The 21,151-nt window shown below is 37.2% G+C and overlaps 1 protein-coding gene across 2 annotated transcripts in view; it reads right to left on the reverse strand.

Moving 5' to 3' along the window:
- Nucleotides 1-538: 538 nt before the first annotated feature.
- The window catches only part of mettl15 (methyltransferase 15, mitochondrial 12S rRNA N4-cytidine), a 72,011-nt gene continuing 51,398 nt past the window's right edge, over nt 539-21,151 (reverse strand). Inside the window, exons 3-5 of one of the 2 annotated variants that reach the window (XM_069905147.1) lie at nt 15,875-16,066; nt 12,075-12,253; nt 539-1,086 (exon numbers count right to left, since the gene is read on the reverse strand). In XM_069905147.1, the coding sequence (XP_069761248.1) occupies nt 647-1,086; nt 12,075-12,253; nt 15,875-16,066 (811 nt within the window). In that variant the 3' untranslated portion in view covers nt 539-646. The remainder of the gene's footprint in view (nt 1,087-12,074; nt 12,254-15,874; nt 16,067-21,151) is intronic. The other variant, XM_069905157.1, reaches the window with a different exon arrangement.

Consider the following 21,151-nt stretch of genomic DNA (forward strand, 5'->3'; position numbering starts at 1 on the left):
AATGTAATCTATCTGACAAAGAAATCTACTCCATTCTTAGGAAATATAAACACTTCCCTTCAAAACCATCTTTCCAGCTGCTCATTTATCTTTCTATGCATTTCTCTACTCATAAACAGAGGATGTTGGTAGTAATTCGGAGAATATTACTTTTAAGATCCTGCATTTTAACCTTTTTCCCAGCTCCCCACATCCCAACCTGTTATACACAGCAACGCCCTTCTTTTGCTCTGACAATGAATTGCAACCCTGATCTGAGAAGAGCAATTCCTTCCCGCAGAGCATGTTGGTGACATCCTTTCATTACCATCCACACCTATCCCAGCAACACTCACAAAATGACCAATCAGCATCAAATTAGTATCTACGCTGTGAATTCCTATCCCTCAAGAATTAAATCTTGCACTCAAAACTGTTTTAGATTTATTTGTCAGTGTTAAAAGATAACATCCAACACACTTTTTAACCCTCAGTGAATTTAAAATTTTCACAAAATACAAATTTTTAAATCAAGTTTGAAATTCTCATAAGCGACCACGAGGAAGATATTCTCATTTATTAGAACGTTCATTAAAGTTTACAAAAACTTTAGCATATCAATATCTTCATGCATTAAGCATTGAGAAATCCTTCTTAACTTCATTTTTCATAATTTTATGGCAGCTCTAAGTTTTGCAGAACGTCCTCGTGGATTTTCTTGAATTTCCTGGAAGTCAGGAGTTAAAACTTTCTTTTGGATGCTTAACCAGTTCAAATTTCTCTGCTTTGTGTGACTTAGTTCATCTTTTTCAGGCTTCTTTCTAAGTCCTTGTCTAATTTTTTGTCTCAAGCTTAGGTTGGGCTTCTCAGAAAAATCTTTATCTTGCAGAAGACGTTTTACAATACGATCTTCAAGTGAATGAAATGTCAACACAACTAAGCAGCCTCGGGGTTTCAAGAACTTGTGAGCGGCCTTAAGTCCTTTAAGCAATTCATTCAATTCATCATTGACAAAGATTCGCAAAGCCTGGAATGTTTTAGTTGCCACATGTGTAGATCTCTGAAGCAGGTCTTTACGTGCATAGACCGCTGCAGCTGGAAATGCTCCTGTGAAACCAATGGAAAAAAAAAATTAATGAAAACAGTGAAATCAGGGGGAGGAAAAAAAAGAAAAAATTGGAAATGATCAGCAGTTCAGACGGCCTCTTTGGAGATAGAGAGATTATGTTATTAACTTCTGCTATCAACACTTTTTTTTCCCCTCAAAAGGTTTGTTTCCTTAAAAAAAAACAAAAATGGGAGGATGATGGACAAATTCAAGCTGAACACAAGGATAATTCCAGATTTGCTGCATCATGTACTAAGTTGGATGAGCATTAAATTAACTTTTATTGGATTGAGCATGTTTAATCGCATAATGATGCTGACACATTGCATTCGTTCAATTGACCTAAAAATGTTTTGCTACTGATTTTCTTTTGTACTCAGCATCTAACTCCTGTGTCAGGGTCCAACAATAGTCGGCCAAGATTGATGGATTCCAGTTGCCCAGATAACACTTTTCCATGGTCGCAATGTCCTGGTGAAACCTTTCACCATGTTGGTCACTGACCGCACCAAGATCAGCAAAGAGAAGTCCAAGTGCAGAACATGAATTTTCAATGACATGTTCCACTTCATGGTTTTGGATGCTTGAAGTTCACTTAAAATATGACAGGAAATTACAAACTTAAGTTGTATCTTAAAAAAAGTTTACTTTATAGGAAAATTTTAAGGTAATTTTAATGATCAACAGGCCAAAACCCATAAAATACACTCAAAAGTGTTCAGGAAGCAAAATCTTCATTGTCCTGCGTAATCTTTAATTGTCTGATCTGTTGAGTATTTTCAGCATGTACAACTTTTCATTACAGTAACAATAAACATTTTAACAAACCTTTCAATTTAAATTAGACAAGTATATGTAGGGGAATAAAATATACAGCAGTGAAAACTGTAACATCTATTTTTGGTTTAACTTTAATATATTGTACTGATATAACTTGCCACAGAATATATTGTGCACATCTAATTTTCTTATTTTGGGTCATTTTATTAATTTATTTTTTATTATTATTATTTTTTTTTAAATCACATTTTTCATGCCAAATAGACTGTATAAAGCATTGTTGACATCTGTGGATTCACTGCTGTTAAAAATATACTGCCATCCCCATTCTACAGGTTAACCTGTACAGGCCATTGGGCATAATGATCAGGCTGGAGGGGCACTGGAAGACGTGTCTCCTCTCTCCACTCCTCCCAGGTCTGCGCCAGGGCAGCCATCAAGCTTCATATTAATTTTAACTTTAATGGTATTCTTGCTGCTCCATCATGTCATTATTTTCATTTCAACAAATGAGGCAGAATGCAAACTGTAGATTCTTATAGTTAATCTTCCTTTATTTGAGACTTCAGAGCAAAGTGAGTCTTAATTAGCTCATTATCATTGTCATGAACTGATCTGATGAAACACATTGCTGGCTGGATAACAGAGTCCCTAGAAAACTACTTTGCCGAAATCATTCGTTATTTTGCACCAATAGACATAATGATTGGTCCACATCCTTTGGAAGTCATGGCCTGATTAAAATGAAACACACAAGATAATTTCTGAAGTTCTTTATCTGCAGTTTTTAAAAAATTGAAATTCACATCAGCCACACTGCCATAGATAGCAATGTTCAAGGAAGAGAATATTGTTTCTTTCATACAAATGCAAAATCTGAAACAGAATTGTGAAAGAACTCCAGATACTAGCTAACTTGCTGAGTATAACACCATGTTTTGCTTTTTCTATGCTGTTTAACTTTAATATATTGTACTAATATAACTTTCGTTCTCCAGTATTTTACCAGCAATGAACATTCCAGTCAGCCTGCCTATGAACAGCATGATTGGATTAGGTTAAGGGAAATGAACACCTGGAGAATCAGAAGCACTCAGGTAAATGACAAGTGATGCGGTCTAATTACAACTACCAGCCACAAATGGAGCACATTTACCGTCACTCTCCAGGATTAACCAGGAAGGGGGACCAGAATCCTTGAGTCTGGACCAGATTACAAGTTAGGCCATTTATCAAGCAAAGTGAGTCAATGCCTCACTCAAGTCCACAAATCCAATTTAATGTTACTGCTGCAGAGATTTACCAGGCAATTCAGTATTCACTGAATAATACACTCAATTTAGGACTTCAAGTTCTGATTTATATTTCTCTCCACCCATGTAATAAAAGGCCTGCCATTGAATTAGTTGTAGACTCTGGAAAACTGTTTAAAACTCAGGCCTAATTTGCACTAGTGAAACTTTATTGACATCAAAACTAATGTTCTCAATCCTTGAAGTTCCCCTGATCATTTTACTCCTTAACACTATATTCCGAAAACTGATTGATGTGCATGTTAAAGGGAAAACTATATTGTTGACCTTGCATGGAATAAGCTCAGAATAATTTTAAAGAATCAAAAGTTCATTTTTATCTAAATTCAACAGCCATCTTCTATATTTCTCACATTTTCTTTCAATGGAAGAGTCTTTTCAGCCTGTGCCAACTCTAAGAAAATTCCCTTCCCCAAATAATTTCTTCTCTCACATGACCACCAATACTCCTCTAATTTTCCCCATCAACAGATTAAACGTCAAGTCAAAAAACACAATTTTGTTGATCCTGATGTAATTTCCCTACTTCTAGATTAGAGCTACAAACTCATTGGACAGCACTTGTAGCTCAAAAGTCTTGAAAGTTAATGTTTAGCCTTGAAATCTTCAAAATTCAGAAATCTAATTAATTGCTGCAACAAAATATTATAGAAATATAATGCGGATCATAAAAATCAGCCACCACTGTTAAAACAATGATTTGCATCCACATAGCACAGACAGAAGCATGGAAGCGATGAAAGAGATAAAAAGATGAGTATTTCAACATAATGATGATTCTTATCCTGGAGCCAGTAGAAGTCAAAGAAACAAAAACTGCAGATGCTGGAAGCCTGATTGCTCATTTTGGATTGGCACCCTTGAGCAGTAAGAATTGAGAGATGAAAGGGGCATGGAGAGAGCTTGGACATGGGAAGTCGAGGTTTGCTTACCCTTGGTTGGTGAAGATGGAAAATGGACTGAGAGTCAAACGTGCACTGGAATTGTCAAGACTAGAAGTAGAAAAATGCCTCGATAGGAGTTTCAACAGCAAAAGTCTGAGGCAAGAGGACATAGAGAGTCACAAGAGAAACAAAATTAGGCCATCTTGCTGGTAGTTAGCCACTTATCTTTTGGTCAGGTATGTAGAGTCTGTGTCGCCTCAACCAAATGGCAGAAAAAGGATAGAATTCATTACTTTGTAATGTAGGTCAGATAAAAAGGACCATGGATTTGATATCCTGATATTAAGCTGCATAAAATTTATCTTCAACCAGAAATGGATACCAAAAGAGATATCTGAAGTCAGTGAAGGGCAGGAGAGACTGTTGTGAGGCAAAATCTAATGCTGTCATCATTCTTAGGGAAGCAGATGCAGTGTTTTAACATCACTGAGAGGCAGCATAGAGTAAGGGTAGGGGGTATATTTGATTTGCACCAAAGATAAAAGAAAGAGTACAAGGTGCATTGTAGGAAGTGATGTTGAGGCTACATTTGGAAAACTGTGTGCAGTTCTGGTCACTGAATTATAGGAAGGATATCAACAAAGTGGAGAGAGTGCAGAGAAGATTTATGAAAATATTACCTAGGTTTCAGAATCCAGATTACAAAGAAAGATTGAGCAGATTAGGTCTTTATTCTTGGAGTGTAGAAGGTTGGGGGGGGGGGGGATTTGATCGAGGTATTTAAGATTATGAAGGGGATAGAGAGAGTTGTTGTGGATAGGCTTTTTCCCTTGATGGTTGGAGAGATTGAAACAAGAGGTCATGAATTAAGAGTTAAGGGGCAAATGCTTAGAAGTAACCTGAGAGGGGAACTTCTTCACAGAGAGTGGTGGCTGTATGGAATGAGCTTCCGGGAGAACTAGTGGGAACGGTCCATTTTGTCATTTATGGAAAAATTGGATAGGTATATGGATGGGTGGGGAATGGAAGGTTATGGGCAGTGTGCAGGTAGGTGGGATTAGAGGAGAGTACTTGGTTCGGTGTGGACTAGAAGGGTCGAGATGGCCTGTCTCCGCGCTGTAATTGTTATATGGTTATATGGTTATGTTAAAACCCCTGGTATCCAGCACCTATGGGGATTGGTCGATACCAGATAAGAGAATTTTCCAGTTGCTTGAGATTGCGTATTGTGTGATTGGTGAAGTAATGGTGAGGTGCACTAATTTTAAAATTTATTTCTTTACCTATTTATTTTCCCACAATTTTTTTGCTGGTTGCTTGAGGCTGCCTGTTGTTTGAATGCTAGTTAACTGGGGTTTTACTGTATTGTGATGTTATTTATGGCAGGAATAGAATCACTGCAATTCCATTATTATGAATAATGAAATTTAGAGTCTCATCCAGCTCAATGATAGTAGGAGTTTTCAGAAGGTGAATGGAATGGTCAAATATTTCAAAGACTACAACGACAAAAAAAGGATAGTTTACTTTTGTCATCTTGGGTAAAGCCTATTCAGGCTTCAAACAAAGCTGTTGGAAATGTGGCCATGAGTTTAGGAAGTGTCAACACATGCTATGATTTTTGGAGAGGAAGGGAGGATTGAAAATAATTAGAAATATCATAATGCACTAAGGAGGACAAAGTATAAAAAACCAAAAATTATTAATATAGATGACAAAATAACATACATTTTTGCAAAGTTCAAAACTGCAGCTGATTTCATGAATTCTCCTCAATTAAAAAAAAAGCAGTTTCACATTCTTTCTTTAGATTGGGACTGTTAGGTTAAATCACCCAAGTAGTTACGCACAGTACTTTCCAAAACATTAATTCAGTCCATAAAACAGTGGTGAGGCATTCTTGCATTGGACTTACAGAGCACTGTAAAATTTCAAAAATGATCACTGTCTCAATGTTGTTTGCAAAGGCTTTTGGGTGCACAGAAAGCAACAGGGATATTAATTTTGACAGTTTACTGCAGAATCCATTAAATATTTCAAAAATAATTTCTATTATTCAAACACAAAAGTTTTGAGTGCAGCACATTTAAAATTCCAGAGGCTAACCAAATCCTACTGGCCAATTTCCGGCACCTGCTTCCACTCCCCCTGCTCACCCCACCCCACTTTCCCAATTTTGGATAATTAGCATTCGTCAGTGCCATTAGGCATATGTGGTGTTTTTGAAGTTAACTAAATTGAAATTCAATGAATTCTCGGCAGCCTAAGACTTTTAATAATTAAAAGTCAGAGTGAAAAATTAATTTAAATAATTAAAATTAGAATGAAAAAAGTTGTTCTTAATTTTTTCTTATCCTTTCCACAACCTGTCACCACTAGTTTTCCGACTTAAATAGCTGATTAATTGAATATTAAAACATTTTGATATCAATCAAATTTATGCAATTCCTCTGCTTTCATTTCATTTCTGAGGGTCAGGATTTCAGTGGTGATTTTTGCCGCAGATCCTATTAAGCTGCTTCACAGCAATCAATCGGAGAACTGCTCAACCAAATGGCAGCAATCTCAGTGGTGATTTTCTTTTCTCCTCTTGCCACATAATTGAAACTTGGAGAGCTTCACAAAGACATTGTACATTTTGCATTAACATAGTCCAGAAATCATGAAATCTTGCTTATTGAGGGCTGGTGTACAAAGAATCCACTACTCTGTTACTGGGAAGAATTACTGATCACAATAGAGCAATGCATCCACTGATAATATAGTTGTAAACAATGCATGGTTCAGCTTCAACTGTGCATATTGAGTCAATTCCCTCCCTTAGTTGTGACCTAGTAATGTCAGAGAGCACTAGCCAGTGCTAATTATGAAAAGAACAGAAATAAATAAAGGATTTTAGCATCAATCATCCTCTTTCCAATATTTGTGCTTTTGGAAAAAGACTGCTGACAATTCAAATAATAACAAAAACTCATGGCTATAATCACAGAGCCAAATAATCCATGGAATGACTCCTTGGTATTAACTCAAATTTTGTCTAACACAGGTTTGAACACCTGCTACCTTTTCCCATGTTTCTCTTGAAATACTTTGCATTAATGAACAAATATTTTCATTCATACCTCAGCCAGTTTCATCAGGACATCTTGTGGACAAGGAAGATCCAGTTTCCATCTTTAATATCCGGTAGTTGGATGCCCTTAACAGAGATTACTCAGGGTTCTTCCTTTTCATTAATTACACCCACCCTTGTTCAAGAATTGAATGTAACTAAACCACTATGAACTGCACTCATAACTATGAATCACTTGTCAGTACAATTTTTTGTTTTGATTTTTTTTCAGTCAAATGGGAATTGAACTATTTACTCATGTGGAGAATAAATACAAGGATAGACCAGTTGAAATTTTTAAATAGTTGCAGGAAAGATCTCCTGGAAAGAATACAAGATACTGAATGGCAAGAACTGGAAGTACTGTAACTTATGAAAATAAAGTCCACCCATTTACAGAATATCAGGGTTCTGCAACTCCAACTGAAACGACTAATAGACTTCAAGAACCACAGAATTCAGTGTTACTGTTCAAAGCTGAATTCCTCACAACAGGAGGGGAAAGTGTCCTAAATTTTAGTCTTAAATCAGTGTTCTATAACCATTTACAAATTCACCCCATAGAAGTTGCCTCAATCCAACATCTAAATGGAATGGATATGAAGAGTGCTTTCTGGCTAGGTTGATGGTGCGCTGTTCAACAATGAATTCATCACTTTTCTTGGCTCACACATTATGAAAGGTCTTTGACAAAAGGCTCCCATGGAACAGTATCTCAACATTACCTATTGCTTCAACAAGGAGAGAAAAAAGATGAGAAGCTAAAGAAAAATTACAAAAAGTTGTTACTAGCATTATAAACAGTAATGTATTGGAGTATCACTAAGTGTCTGTGATGACGATGAAAGCTACCCAGAGATATAATTGTGCTGCTTTAATCAATTCTCTTGTTAGAATTTGTAAATAAAATGCTAGGACATATGGCGTACTCATAAATATCCACTAAAACACATGGTTACTGATGTGCTTTTCCATTATTTGAATATTTAAACCTCACTCCAATGAGGATCCATTGCAGAAAGAAAACTGCTGGTTAGTTGGAACCTGTTACGTTTTTAAACTTAATTTCAATCTTCATATTGGTTTTTTTTGTTTACAAGCAACAGCAAATGTGGTAAACATTAGTTTCAGGACGCAAGTTCTCATTTCAAAATGTACAGTATTGTAATGAGCCACAACTAATGGCTGTGGTACACCTCAAGTCGATAGGGCAAGCAATACAAGGAGATAGTCATAAGACATGTTCAAACAACACTTTAAACCATGTATGGTGGATTTCATAGAAGCAGAGAAGACAAAAGCAGACCTTTTTGACCCACCTTTCCCCCATTGACAATTGTATTCACATTTTCCTGCCTAAGGCCCTCATCCCTCTTAACTTTTCCTAACCTAAAGCCTTTTAAACATTATTGTAATTGTATCTGCCTCTTCCCAGCTCTGGCTGCTCATTCCAGATAACTGCCACCATCTGTATGGAAAAACTTATTCCTCAGATCACCTTTAAATTTCTCCTCTCTCACCTTAACCCCGTGGCCTCCCATTCTAAACTTAACTGGCTACAAGTTTTATGCTAATACCAAGTCAAGTACAAGTACAACCCGACAAAACCACATTTTCTGGTCCTTGGTGCAGAACATGGACACACAAGACACAACTCATATACAGACAAATAACACATATGCAAAACGTATTTTATCTATAAAGCAGTTCCTTTGGTCATTCAGCATTCTCACTGCCAGTGTTCCTCAGCCTGGTGGTGGTGGCTCTGATACTCCTGTATCTCTTCCCCAACAAGAGCAGCTGAAAGTTGCTGTGTGGGAGTAGAAGGGGTCCACAATGATTTTGTGTGCCCTCTTCTGACAAGGATCCAGGTAATCACGTCAATGCGGGGTTGGGGGGGGGGGGGTTGTGTGTATGGAAGGGAGACTCCAGTAATCCTCTCTGCCACTCTTATGGTCCTGTGGATCGGCCTCTGATCCATTTCCCTGCAGCAACCATACCACACTGTGATGCAGCTGGCCAGGACGCTCTCGATAGAGCTCCTACAGAAGGTTGACATAATGGTGGCCAACAGCCTTGCCTGCTTCAAGCTTCTTACGAAGTGCAGTCACTATTGCACCTTTGTGACAAATGAGAAGATGTTGAGTGTCCACGATAGGTCACTAAAGTGAACTCCAAGGAACTTGGTCCTCTTCACTCTCTCCGCTAGAGTTGTTGATGTTTGGTGGAGGGTGGTCATTCCTGGCCCTCCTGAAGTCCATGGTCATGTTGAGACTTGGATTGTAACTCTCGCACCATTTCACGAGATTTTCCACCTCTTCTCTGTAGTCCAGCTTACTGTTGATGTTAATGAGGCTAACTTCGGTTGTGTCATCTGCAAACTCCATTACACCGTTGGAGCTAGATCTGGTGATGCAGTCGTGGGTCAGTTACGTATTACAGCCTGAAGTGCAGCAGTGCTTAATGTGATGGCACTTCATGTTCTGCTACCGACCCTGGAAAGACTATGGCCTTTCCGTTAGAAAATCTAGGATCTAATTACAGAGAGGGGGTGTCAAGTCCCAGCAAGGACAGCTTCTCCACCAGCCTCTGGGGAATGATCGCATTAAACACTGAACAAATGTAAGATGCAAGCATTCTTTATTACTAAACCTTTCCTTGCCAAAAATATGTACCAATTTTTAAAACTTCAGCCTCATTTTTCATGGATCTTCCATGAAATTAGACTCTTTCAGGGAGAAATTAGTCCTTGTGACAACAATTATTCAGTATCAAAATAGACAGGGGCTTCAATGTATATGCAAATTTGGTTTTCCATGTTTCCACTGAAATGGTGATACATTTCATAATTAAGTAATTACTAAAGTGCACTTTAAGGAGCCTCAGTAAATGTCTCTCCATCCTTTTTACAGTTTGCTGTGGCCTAACCAGCAGTTGCCCACACATTCTTTTTCAAGTAATTAGGGAAGAGTGAAGTTGCTTCATTTACTTCGACGATTGTCAGGAAAATCACTGATGCAAGGTCTGTGGTGACACTGGGCCAATTAACTCATACTGAATTAGAATTAAAGCTCCAATATTACTGCCAGAAATACACAAAGAGCATAACCTTCAACAGAACAGATAGCAAAGGACAAGCTTATTTTTCAAATAGGCCTGGTGGGACAATGGCTACTGCCTAAATTTTAAGTTGTCAGGACAACTTAAACATGTGTTAAAACATTACCACATTTTTTCTTGCCAGATAGTAAGCCTGTTCTCAGTAAATAAATAAATGGATCATACTGCATAACCTGAGAGGGAGGGTTTTTTTTTTTAAATCATCTTTACAATAAATCAGAATTTGAGAGACAGTGTGACAAATCATCCGATATATCTGAAGAAAAATAGCAGAGGTGGTATATGATAGATTGACAGGTTCCTTGAATAGTGCTTTCCTTGATCATAAAGAGAAAAATAGCAAGAATAGGTTTATCTATTCATGAAATGGAAGTAGTTTCTTTGACGAAGTATTTTATTTTTAAAATCTTTGAAAAATATTTTTTCATGGTACTATTTTCAAAATTCTTTTCTTATGTAGCATGTTTCACATCTGGAAATTTTCGCCAATATACAGGTTGGATTAAAATTATAATTTAACAATGACTTACAGAAATATTGAAAAGAATGAGATGTTAGCTGACAAAATAGCATGAGGCATCCAAATAGAATGTTTAGCAATCTTTATTGATTTTATTGCTGCATAACATCTGCAGCTTGTGTTATACAGCCCATGGAGCACTGAACTCAAGGGGTTTGAAGTGGCAGGAATAGGAAGCATACTATCACATGTTGTGAAATTAAGCTAATAATTTAATTTTAGTCCCCTAGTACAGGTTTAGTTTTCAAAGTTTAATAAAAACTAATAATTGACTGACAGAAGATATTATTCACTCAAAAATAAAAACATGATTTTTCCATCTAGGTCTAGAACTCATTAATACTTAAATATTCAATTACTTTTGTGGCAATGAACAAGCAAAAACAATTTCATTAAATTGTAAATATAAATAATTGCATCAATAGTCAACAAGTTTGTGACGATTTAAAATTATTAAGCAGCATCTAATTCTGATCTTGCTACTTAACCCTTCATCAGAGGAACTTCCACACAGTGATCAAATATGAAAGTGGCAAAAATTATGTTCTGAAGCAAGCAATCAATAGATATGTTTTAAAAATGTGGCATTTAACCAGCAATGTAAAACTCAAATCAATCATGGTTAATGTGGCTTATGGTGTGAAAAATAAAAAATTAAAAAACTAAGGAAATGTAACTAAATTTGCAGAAGTAATTTTCAAATACAGTTTCATAAATTGCAGACCTTGATTCCACACAATCCTCAGTTTGTAAATAGCTGAACCACGAGGAGATCCAAAACCTGTGGACTATCAAAAAGCTTCATCATATAATAAAACCAACACATAAATTTGGTGCTTATGGGTGGTTGGGTATGAAGCAACTTCTTGAAGCTACAAATATAATTCCCTGATACATGTCATTTTACTTGATATATTCTTCTGATTTCTTTCCAAAATAAATAATATATTTGAATGTTTATTTAAAAGCATTCATTTTAATTTTACAAAATGTTGCCCATTATATTGCAAGAAATCATCAAGCCTTATTTAAGAGCTTAAATCAGAATTACATACTGACCCCATAGCAACTGTATGCTAACTTCAGAATGTCAATCTAATTTGTTGACTTCTGTTACCATTTCCAAAATAAAACTCTGACATCAGAAGCATAATGCACAGGCTGACTACCTGCATGGTGTACAGTACAAATAGATCCCAATGGGACTTTTAAGATTAGTATTTTTGTTCCAGATACTGGCTGGAATTAATGAGGATACCTGCAACTATACTGGCGAGCTGCTGAGTACGAGTGATGGGATAGATGCTGCGTGCCTGTACGATTGCTGCAGCTATTTTCTTTGCATGCCTTTCCTCTCCATAGATCCTTAAGATGGACGCAAGTGAGTGTTGATCTAAGGCATTCACAACGTCAGCTGCGGTGGGCATGTCGGGGTACCTACGCACAAGAGGAGCCAATTAATTTCTTTGACGTCATTTTCATTGACAGGGGTGAAGCTTCACAGAACAGAGAGATAGAGCTGAAATGCACACGGCATACAAGTATGTTTGAGGTTCTTTTTAATAACAGATAGTAAAAAGGAACATGAAACAAGATATTTTGCAGCTCATTCTTTCACTCTTCCAATCTGAACCTAATTAAATTTGTTAAAGTCTCTAAACAATAATTGGAATTTTGATTTTATCTCATTACTAAATACATATATCTAATAAATTTCAGAAAGTCTATAGTTCCTTAATAAAAATATCAGACTCCTAATGAAACCTCTCCAAAGGGTGCATTCACCTAGTGTGCAGCTACATTGATCACTTACTAAGAAGTTTAGTATGAAGCTAAAACAATATATGTGTAGCAGATTGGAATCGAATTGCAACTACTTCAAAAGAGAGCAATTAAAAAAAAAACCATTTCGTAATCATAAAAATATTTCACTGACACACAAACTTCACTTAACCTTCTGATATTTAAACAAGCAGCACCTATTCCATCAAATTTGCAAAACTAGTCTAATAAATGTTATAGTATTTTAAGGAATAATGGCAAAATTTCTAAAGCTGTTTCATTTCCAAAAAAAATATATGCAGGTTCAATTCAATTTTCACCCCATCAGAATGAGCAGAGAAATAAAATCCTTAATATATTTTACCTACAAGTACAACCTGCATCGGATGCAACATGTCTCAAAAGATATTTATTAGTTTATTATATGTGATATTAAATGAAATGGAGCATCACTTTTAGCTTAATCCTAAAAGAAAAATAAATTTTTACATTTGATTTTAATTATGTTATCCACAAGGTTAAACATTTTACAATCTTACACAAATCATTGCAAATCAGTAATAGTGATACAAATTTGAAAGCGAAATGTGTGAAAGGTGTTGGACATCTTTTTCAAGTGTAAAGCAACTACCTAACACCTGACCAGCAGAATGCCAATGGCCAAAAGTAGCCACTCCTATACCAGCAATTCAAGCAGAATTGAGAACAATGGTCCAAGATCCTCCAGTTCAATTTGTCAGAAGGCTGAAGTCCAATGACGCTAAAAGAAAATTCAGATATAGTTCAACGTCTGACCCCGTGCAACCAGAGACAAAATGTATCATTCATGATCAACCATTGTAATCGGAGTCAGACACTTGCCCTTTCCAAATAAAAGGGAGTTCTTCCTTGACCAACTGTGTAATTTTTCACATTTTAACAATCAAAACTAAAACAGGTGAATATGCCCTCTATTATGCCAAGGTTACTATGCTAACCAAGAGCAAATATGAAACGTCTCATTTCACTAAAACTCAATCCTATAATTACGGTGAAATGGTAATACCCTCCTGATTTTTATATATAATTCATTTCTTTCTGAGCTAGTACTTGGTCCTGTCAAATACTGGCACAACAGTAAAACAACATTAAAACAAAGCTGATTGCTATAGATTCTTCTGTTCCTACGTAATTTCTTTTAAAATTTATTTTATAGAATGTGGATGTCATTGACAAGGTCAGCTATTGTTGTTCATCTTTAGCTCTTAACATAACACTTTTGTGTTGCTTGCTTTTCCATTTGAGAAGATAATTGAAAGACAATCAAATTGCCGCATATCTGGAGTCACACAAAGACCAGACCAGGCAAGTACAGTCATTCATTTTTTTTCACAATATTATGGTAGTTTCACGGTCATTTCAACTTAGACAAGCATTTTGTATAAAAAAAAGTTCATGTACAATTACTCAACTAATTAAATTTAAATATCCCAACCACTAATTTGAACTTGCATCTCCCATTATACCCCCGTGACTGAATTACTCATCCAGTGGCATCAATAGAATACCATAGGATAATAATAGAATCATATGGATTCATGGATTAGACACATGACATTGTAAAACTACTGCAATGATCTCAGGAATAGCATTGCTCAATTTTTCTTTACATTTTGGCTCATACTACATTATCCATGCACTGAGATGTACAGCATTAACTAGGGGTAGCCAACCTTTTAATTTTTAATCTTTAACTTAGACATACAGCATGGTAACAGGCCATTTCAGGCCATGTCTACGCACCAGGAGTGTAGGTTAATTGGGCGCCATGGACACAAAGGCCAAAATGGCCTGTTACTGTGCTGTATGTCTAAATTAAAAATGTAAAATTAAAAAGTTGGCCACCCTGGCATAAACAGATACTGCTGTCCATCACATTCATGCCTATCTATACCAATGGCTTAGGACTATATTTTTCTACACCTGGTTGAATTGAGTCTGTCTAATTATCTCTTAAAGGTAAATGAATCCAACTCCACCATCTTCTCTGGCAGGGACTGGCAGATATCAAACACTTTCTGTGAGGAGGGGACAACGACTTTCCCCTTAAATCTCCTTTAAAATTTCTTCCTCTCGCCTTAAACCAATGATGGCATTTTTTTTAATACCTCCATACGAGGAACATTTGACAGCTCTTGATCTGTACTCCTGAGAATTCAGAATGTGGCAAAGTTGTTTCCCATGGTAGGGGAGTCAAGGACAAGAGGGCACAATTTCAGAATTAAACGATGCTCATTTAAAACAGAGATATGGAGGAATTTCTTTAGCCAAAGATTGGTGAACCTCTGGAATTTGCTGCCACACGCAGCTGTGGAGGCCAGGTCACTGAGTGAATTTAAGGCAGAGATTGATAGGTATCTGAATAGTCAGGGTATCAAAGGTTATGGGGAGAAAGCAGGGGAGAGGGGCTGTGGAAAAATGGATCAGTTCATGATGGAATGGTGGAGCAGACTCAAGAGGCCGAAAGACCTACTTCTACTCCTACATCTTATGGTCTAGTGGAAAATTATAATTTCTCTATGCCCCCATCAGGTCAGCCTTTTTAGCTTGTGGTAAAAATGATCGTCCGATAATTGAAGTCTTCCAATCCTGTTGAATTTCCTCTGAACTCTCTCCAGTGAAACCACATGTGGAAGTAATGGCCAGTCATAGGATCACACTGAAGTTGACAGATGTGTGGGAGGATAAAGTGACAGATACAGAGGCTGGTTGGTTTAAAGCAAAGACCAGAGGAACTTCACTACTAGCAACATCTTCCTTCTACACCCTAAAATGCTTTTCACAAAGATATTTTAATTTAGATGAAAATGATGCATCCTAATTTGAGGCAATCCAAACTGAATCACATTCATTGCATGTATTCTTAAATACATGTAAGATTATTCATAAAAATACATGCTCCGTGATCATGATGCTAGCTCCAAACAGAGGATGTCAACAATTCTTACCATTTTTTAAATGTTGCGCTGTTGTAGCTTGTTGCCAAAATTTCTCTCACAGATTTAAATATTTCCCTCACTGCTGAAGCATTGAGGGAGAGCAGAATTATTTCAGATTAGCATTCAGTCAGAAAGTAGCTAGCTTTAAATTCTTAATGCTGACACTCCTTTTCAAATATAGGATTAATTTTCTTATAATCAGTATCCATTGAGGAGGGATTCACTAGGTTGTTCTCACTTCTAACATGTTAAAGGTAGAGGCATTTTTGTCATGAATATTATTATGTTCTGTACTAACCTATTCCCATCCATTCTCATGTCCAGAGGGCCATCCTTGCTTAAAGCAAAACCGCGACATGGCACGTCCAACTGCATAGAAGAACAGCCGACATCAATAACAATCCCATCAAAAGTATTGGACTTTACGCCAGATGCCACTAATAAGGTCTCCAGTTGGCTAAATCTTCCAAGAAGAGGATGAAACTGTCCTCTAAAGGAAAAAAAAAGACAAAAATTAATCTTTGCAACAACAAAAAAAATCTGCTTGCAAGTTCCATTCTTTCCTTCAGATTCACTATTTTCCTGACGCCGACAAACGAAGCTTCTGAGAAAGCGCACACATAATTTTTTGTGTACGCAACATGGATTGCTCCTCAATGAAAATTTTCAGGAGTAAAATAACATCACGAGTTCTTTTTTGCTTTCTCAACTCGAAAAGAAAAATGCTACTAAAAAAGAAAGCAAAATAAACTGAACAAAAATAAACTCCTCAGCCTTGCTCCTGCTGCTCAACAAGATCATGGCTAATCTTCAATCTGAAATTCCATTTGCCTGTCCTATCCTGATATCCCTTAATTTATTTAATACCCATAAAGCCATCAATCACTATTTTCAATGAAACCACAATTTGCACCTTTCGTATTACGTTCGGCCACAGACCAAAATAGTGCAATCCAAGAAAAGTTTTCTTCAGCCACACACCAATGATCCGTCAAGAGAGGCTGGCAATAATGGATCTCCTATTGGGAATGAGGTAGGTCTGAAGCATCAGCAGGGAAACACGATGGGATCAGTGACTGTAATATGATTCGTTTTAAGAATTCCTTGGCAAGTTAAGTCTTAAATTCCCAGGGTAGATGATTCTGGAACTAGAGGGCAGATATTTAAGAAAAGGGAAAGATTTGAGAGGAACCCGAGGGATTTTTTTCCACCTAGTCCGCATCTGAATCAATTTTCCAGCACAACAACAACATGCAAAAGACATTTGGACAGATTTATGGATAGGGAGGACTTGCAAAGATATGGACCAAATTCAGGCAAATGGGACGACCCAGAATGCTAACTTGATTGACATAAGAGTTGCGCCAAAGGGGCGGTTTGATGCGATGACTCTAAACTGGGGCAATGCTAATTTTGAATTAAAGATTGGACAAGCTGCTTTCAGATAAAGGGATGTCTAATAAGTGGGAAGAGGAGGAGATCAGGGCCAGCATATTCCTGGTCAAGTGAAAGGCAAGGCTGGCAGGATTAGAAAACTGTGGACAATGAGGAATACGGATGGTCTGGTCAGAAATAAGGAGACATATGCAATATGTAGTCAGCTGGAATCAACCAACCCCTTAAAGAGTAAATGTTAAAGAACATTTAAAAGGGAAATCAAAATGGCAAAACTGCATGATACAGCTTTTAGCAAATACAGCAAAGGAGAAGACCAAAAGATTCTATAAGTATATCAAGAGCAAAAGATTAATTGGGAAGAGAATAATCCCCATAATGATCAAAGTGGTCACCTATTTTTGGAACTAGAGAAGATGGGTGAGGTTTTAAATTAACATTTCTAATCTATATTTATCATGGATGGAGTCAAGGAAATAAAGAAATTCAGGGAAGAGACGAGATCATTTTGCTCTGTCACTTAAATCACAACTGATGCATTTTTCCTATTAACTCCATTCCCCTGCCTTCTCCCCTAACTTTTGACACCCTACTGATCAAGGACCTAACAACTTGTTTTAAATATACCCAATGATGGCCTCCACAGCTGTCCATGGCAATCAATCCCTCAGATTCACCACTCTCTGGCTAAAGAAATTTCTCTTCATTTCAATTCCAACAGGACCTTTTATTCTGAGGCTGTGCCCTCTCATCCTTCAAAAGAAAATAATATAATGAAGCATATCCACATTATAATAGACCAGGTGCTGGCCATCTATTTCTCAGGGTTGACAATTCCTGAAATAAAGGGCAGAGGTTTAAAGGCGAGATGGAAGAAATTTAATAGGGACTGGAGGGGCACTAAGAGAGTAGTCCATATCTGGGGAAAACTATCAAGGAAACTGTAGAAGCAAGTGACATTACAGTGAATAAAATATATTTGGACAGATATATGAATAGGAAGGGTTTAAAGGGATACGGAATGCCAGCTTGGTTGGCATGGACAAGTTGGGCCAAAGGGCCTGCTCTGTGGCACTTCAGAATACAATATATTAATGCAATTAATGTGTCAAAATAATTCCACATATGAAAATGTTTCCATTAATAAGAGCAAAGAAAAGCCCAAATGATATTCCCAAAATTCTAAAATACACACTACTGAAAGCTTGGCTCCAAATCATTTAATACAATGGCCTGGAATAGGGAGAAAAAGGGGGGAAAAAAAAAATTAGAAGCAGAAAAGGTGGAAAGAGACCACAAGAAAACCAAGGCTATCAATAAAGAATGGAAATTAAACATGTAGCAATTTTGACAAAACTTTCCAGGAAAAGAAAAGCTTTTGGTGAAAAGAGCAGATCATCTTTGACCATATTGTTAGCATTTGTAAATGCCGGCCCATCTGGGCTAGTTTTACCATAAATAAAAATTTCTACAATAACATCCGATGAGTCCTATCCTCAGTGGTAGACATTTTATTTTAAATGATCCAAATTTTAAATGCATTTTAATGCCTGTAAATTAAATTCATTTTTGTGATGTCAGATCCTTCATTAGCAGGATTTTATATTTATAAATTTATTGTAATCAAAAGGCAAGAAAAAATATGAATGATGCAAAATAACTTTACTTAATTACAGAGTCATGAATATTCACTTTAGTTTATTTTAATCTCTGTTGCTTAAGTATTTTATGCTATTTTTCAGTATTGTTTAAGCACATCAATTATGGTCAGAAAATATTTACCAAAATAGTTCAATATTTTGTCAGTTAAATGCATAAAATACCATTAGTTTGAAAACAGTATTGGGTCCTTTGTAATTTAAAAACATTGTCAGATTGAAATCTAATTAATTCATTTCCAGTCAAAAAAAAAAATTGATTCTCTATCTATTCAACATATTCGAATATTTTCAATGAAAATTACTTTTTATTTTATTCTAATGACACTGGACAAAAAAAAAAGATTCTGCTTCCTGAACACATTTAGGCTCACATCAACAGTGATGAAGTGTTTTGAAAGGCTGGTGTTGAAGCTTTATCAGCTTCAACTTCAGCCTGTCTGTGCGGCGAGACGATCCAATTCGCCTATCGTAGCAACAGGTCTGTGACACATGCCATCTCACTGGCTATACATAAAGCCCTGGAACACCTGGACAGCAAAGATGCATACACCAAGATATTCTTTATCGACTACAGTTTGGCATTTAACACCATCATCCTCTCAAAATTGATCAGCAAATGCCAAGACCTGGGACATTACACCCCACTGTGCAATTAGATCCTGGATTTCCTCACCTCCAGACCACAATCAGTGAGGATTGGTAAGAACATTTTCACAATCTCCATCAGTACATGAGCACCAGGCTGTGTTCTTAGCCTCCTGCTCTACTCACTTTATACTTAAGACCATGTGGTTTGATATGACACCAACATCGCCAACAAGTGGGTCATATTAAAAAGGCCGAGTCAGCATAAAAGAGTGAGATAGAAAACTTCACTCAATGGTGCAACAACAACAACCTCACACTCCATGTCACCAAAATCAAGGTGCTGTTTGTTGACTTCAGGAAAGGAAAACTAGAGGCCTACCATCCAGTGATCACTGTGGGATCAGATGTGGTAAGGTTGAGAGTCACTATCTTAGAGAATCTTTCCCGGACCCAACACACAAATGGCATGCTGAAGAAATTATGTCAGTAACTTCCTCAAGAGTTTGCAGAGGTTTGGTATGACACGAGAAACCCTGGTAAGTTTCTCCAGATGTGTGGTGGAAAGTGTGCTGATTGCTGCATCATGGGGGTACCAATGCTCCTAAGCATAAAGCCCTCCAAAAGGTAATAGACACAGCCCAGGACATCACAGGTAAGACCCTCCCCATCATCGAGAACACCTACAGGGAACGCTGCTGTCGGAAAGGAGCAACAATCATCAAGGATCCACACTACACAGCACATGCTCTATTCTTGCTGCTACCAAGAAGTAAAGGTCCCACAAGACTCACACCACCAGGTTCAGAAAAGCTGCTGACCCTCCACCATCAGACTCCAACAACAAACTCAATCAGGGACTCATTTAAGGACTCTTACTTTTGTACTTTATTGATTTTATTCCCCCCTTGGTATTGCAGTCAGTTTGTTTACGTTTCTTTACATGTGAACGTCTATTTATTTATTTATTTATTTACACACCAAAAAGTGATAATTCTGCCTCACCTGCAAGAAAAAGAATCTCAGGTTGTATGTGATGTATTCTCACAATAAATCTGAACTTTTGGGTGTATTTTATGGATTTTGAGTTGCTGATCATGAAAATCACCTCAAAATTTCCCTATCACGTACTTTTTTTTAGATCTAACCTATTTTTTGTGATTTCCTGTTATTTAAGTCTACTAGTATATTGCCCACAAAGCAAGCTGTTTTAGTCAGTCCAAGTAGGCCTGGATATGCACATAGTACAGGTGCCATGCAACTGTTGTTCTTGGCATCATGGGGATCATTCAGGGGCCATGCACCCAAATGAGTTATTGTGCCCACCCCTCAAACACCCAGAGCACAAGTGAGTTATGGACCACACCAGGTGATGCCATCAGAGGGGGTATCACCAAAATTAATTTAGTCTCCACAAGAACGCTCGTTTGTCTGAAACGCCAGAAGTGAAAATGTGACGCCACAGCGGAGAGAGAAGGTTCATGGCAGGTATGGCATCTGCTCTCCCTCCTGCACTACTGATTGAGATCTCGAATAGCAATTTGTGCCCCCCCCCACCTCGATTACCCTAATGCACCCTGATCAGATCTCTTCTGTCGCCGACCGTCTTAGGCATGGGCATGCTTAGTCAGGATAGATGCTGACAGGCCATCAAGGCTATCAAAGCAGTTCACATATAGAGATGCTGTGCATTATATTGATATAGAGTGAATACATGTACATGTCCTTCTGGCAATAGCATTGTGAGTGTACTTAACAACAGCAACGATTGTCTTCAGGAAAATTCAATGCAGCAGAAATGTCTCGTCAATGCCGCAACAGCTGCGATACATTCTGTTACATTTGTAGCAATATACTCTTAAGGCTCAAAGACACAGAATGACTGCAACTTAATATGAAAGCCTACAAGCTCTAATTCAGTTGTAAAATTAGTG

The sequence above is a fragment of the Narcine bancroftii genome, chromosome 1 (assembly GCF_036971445.1).
Source record: "Narcine bancroftii isolate sNarBan1 chromosome 1, sNarBan1.hap1, whole genome shotgun sequence".
NCBI classification, from domain to species: Eukaryota; Metazoa; Chordata; class Chondrichthyes; order Torpediniformes; family Narcinidae; genus Narcine; species Narcine bancroftii.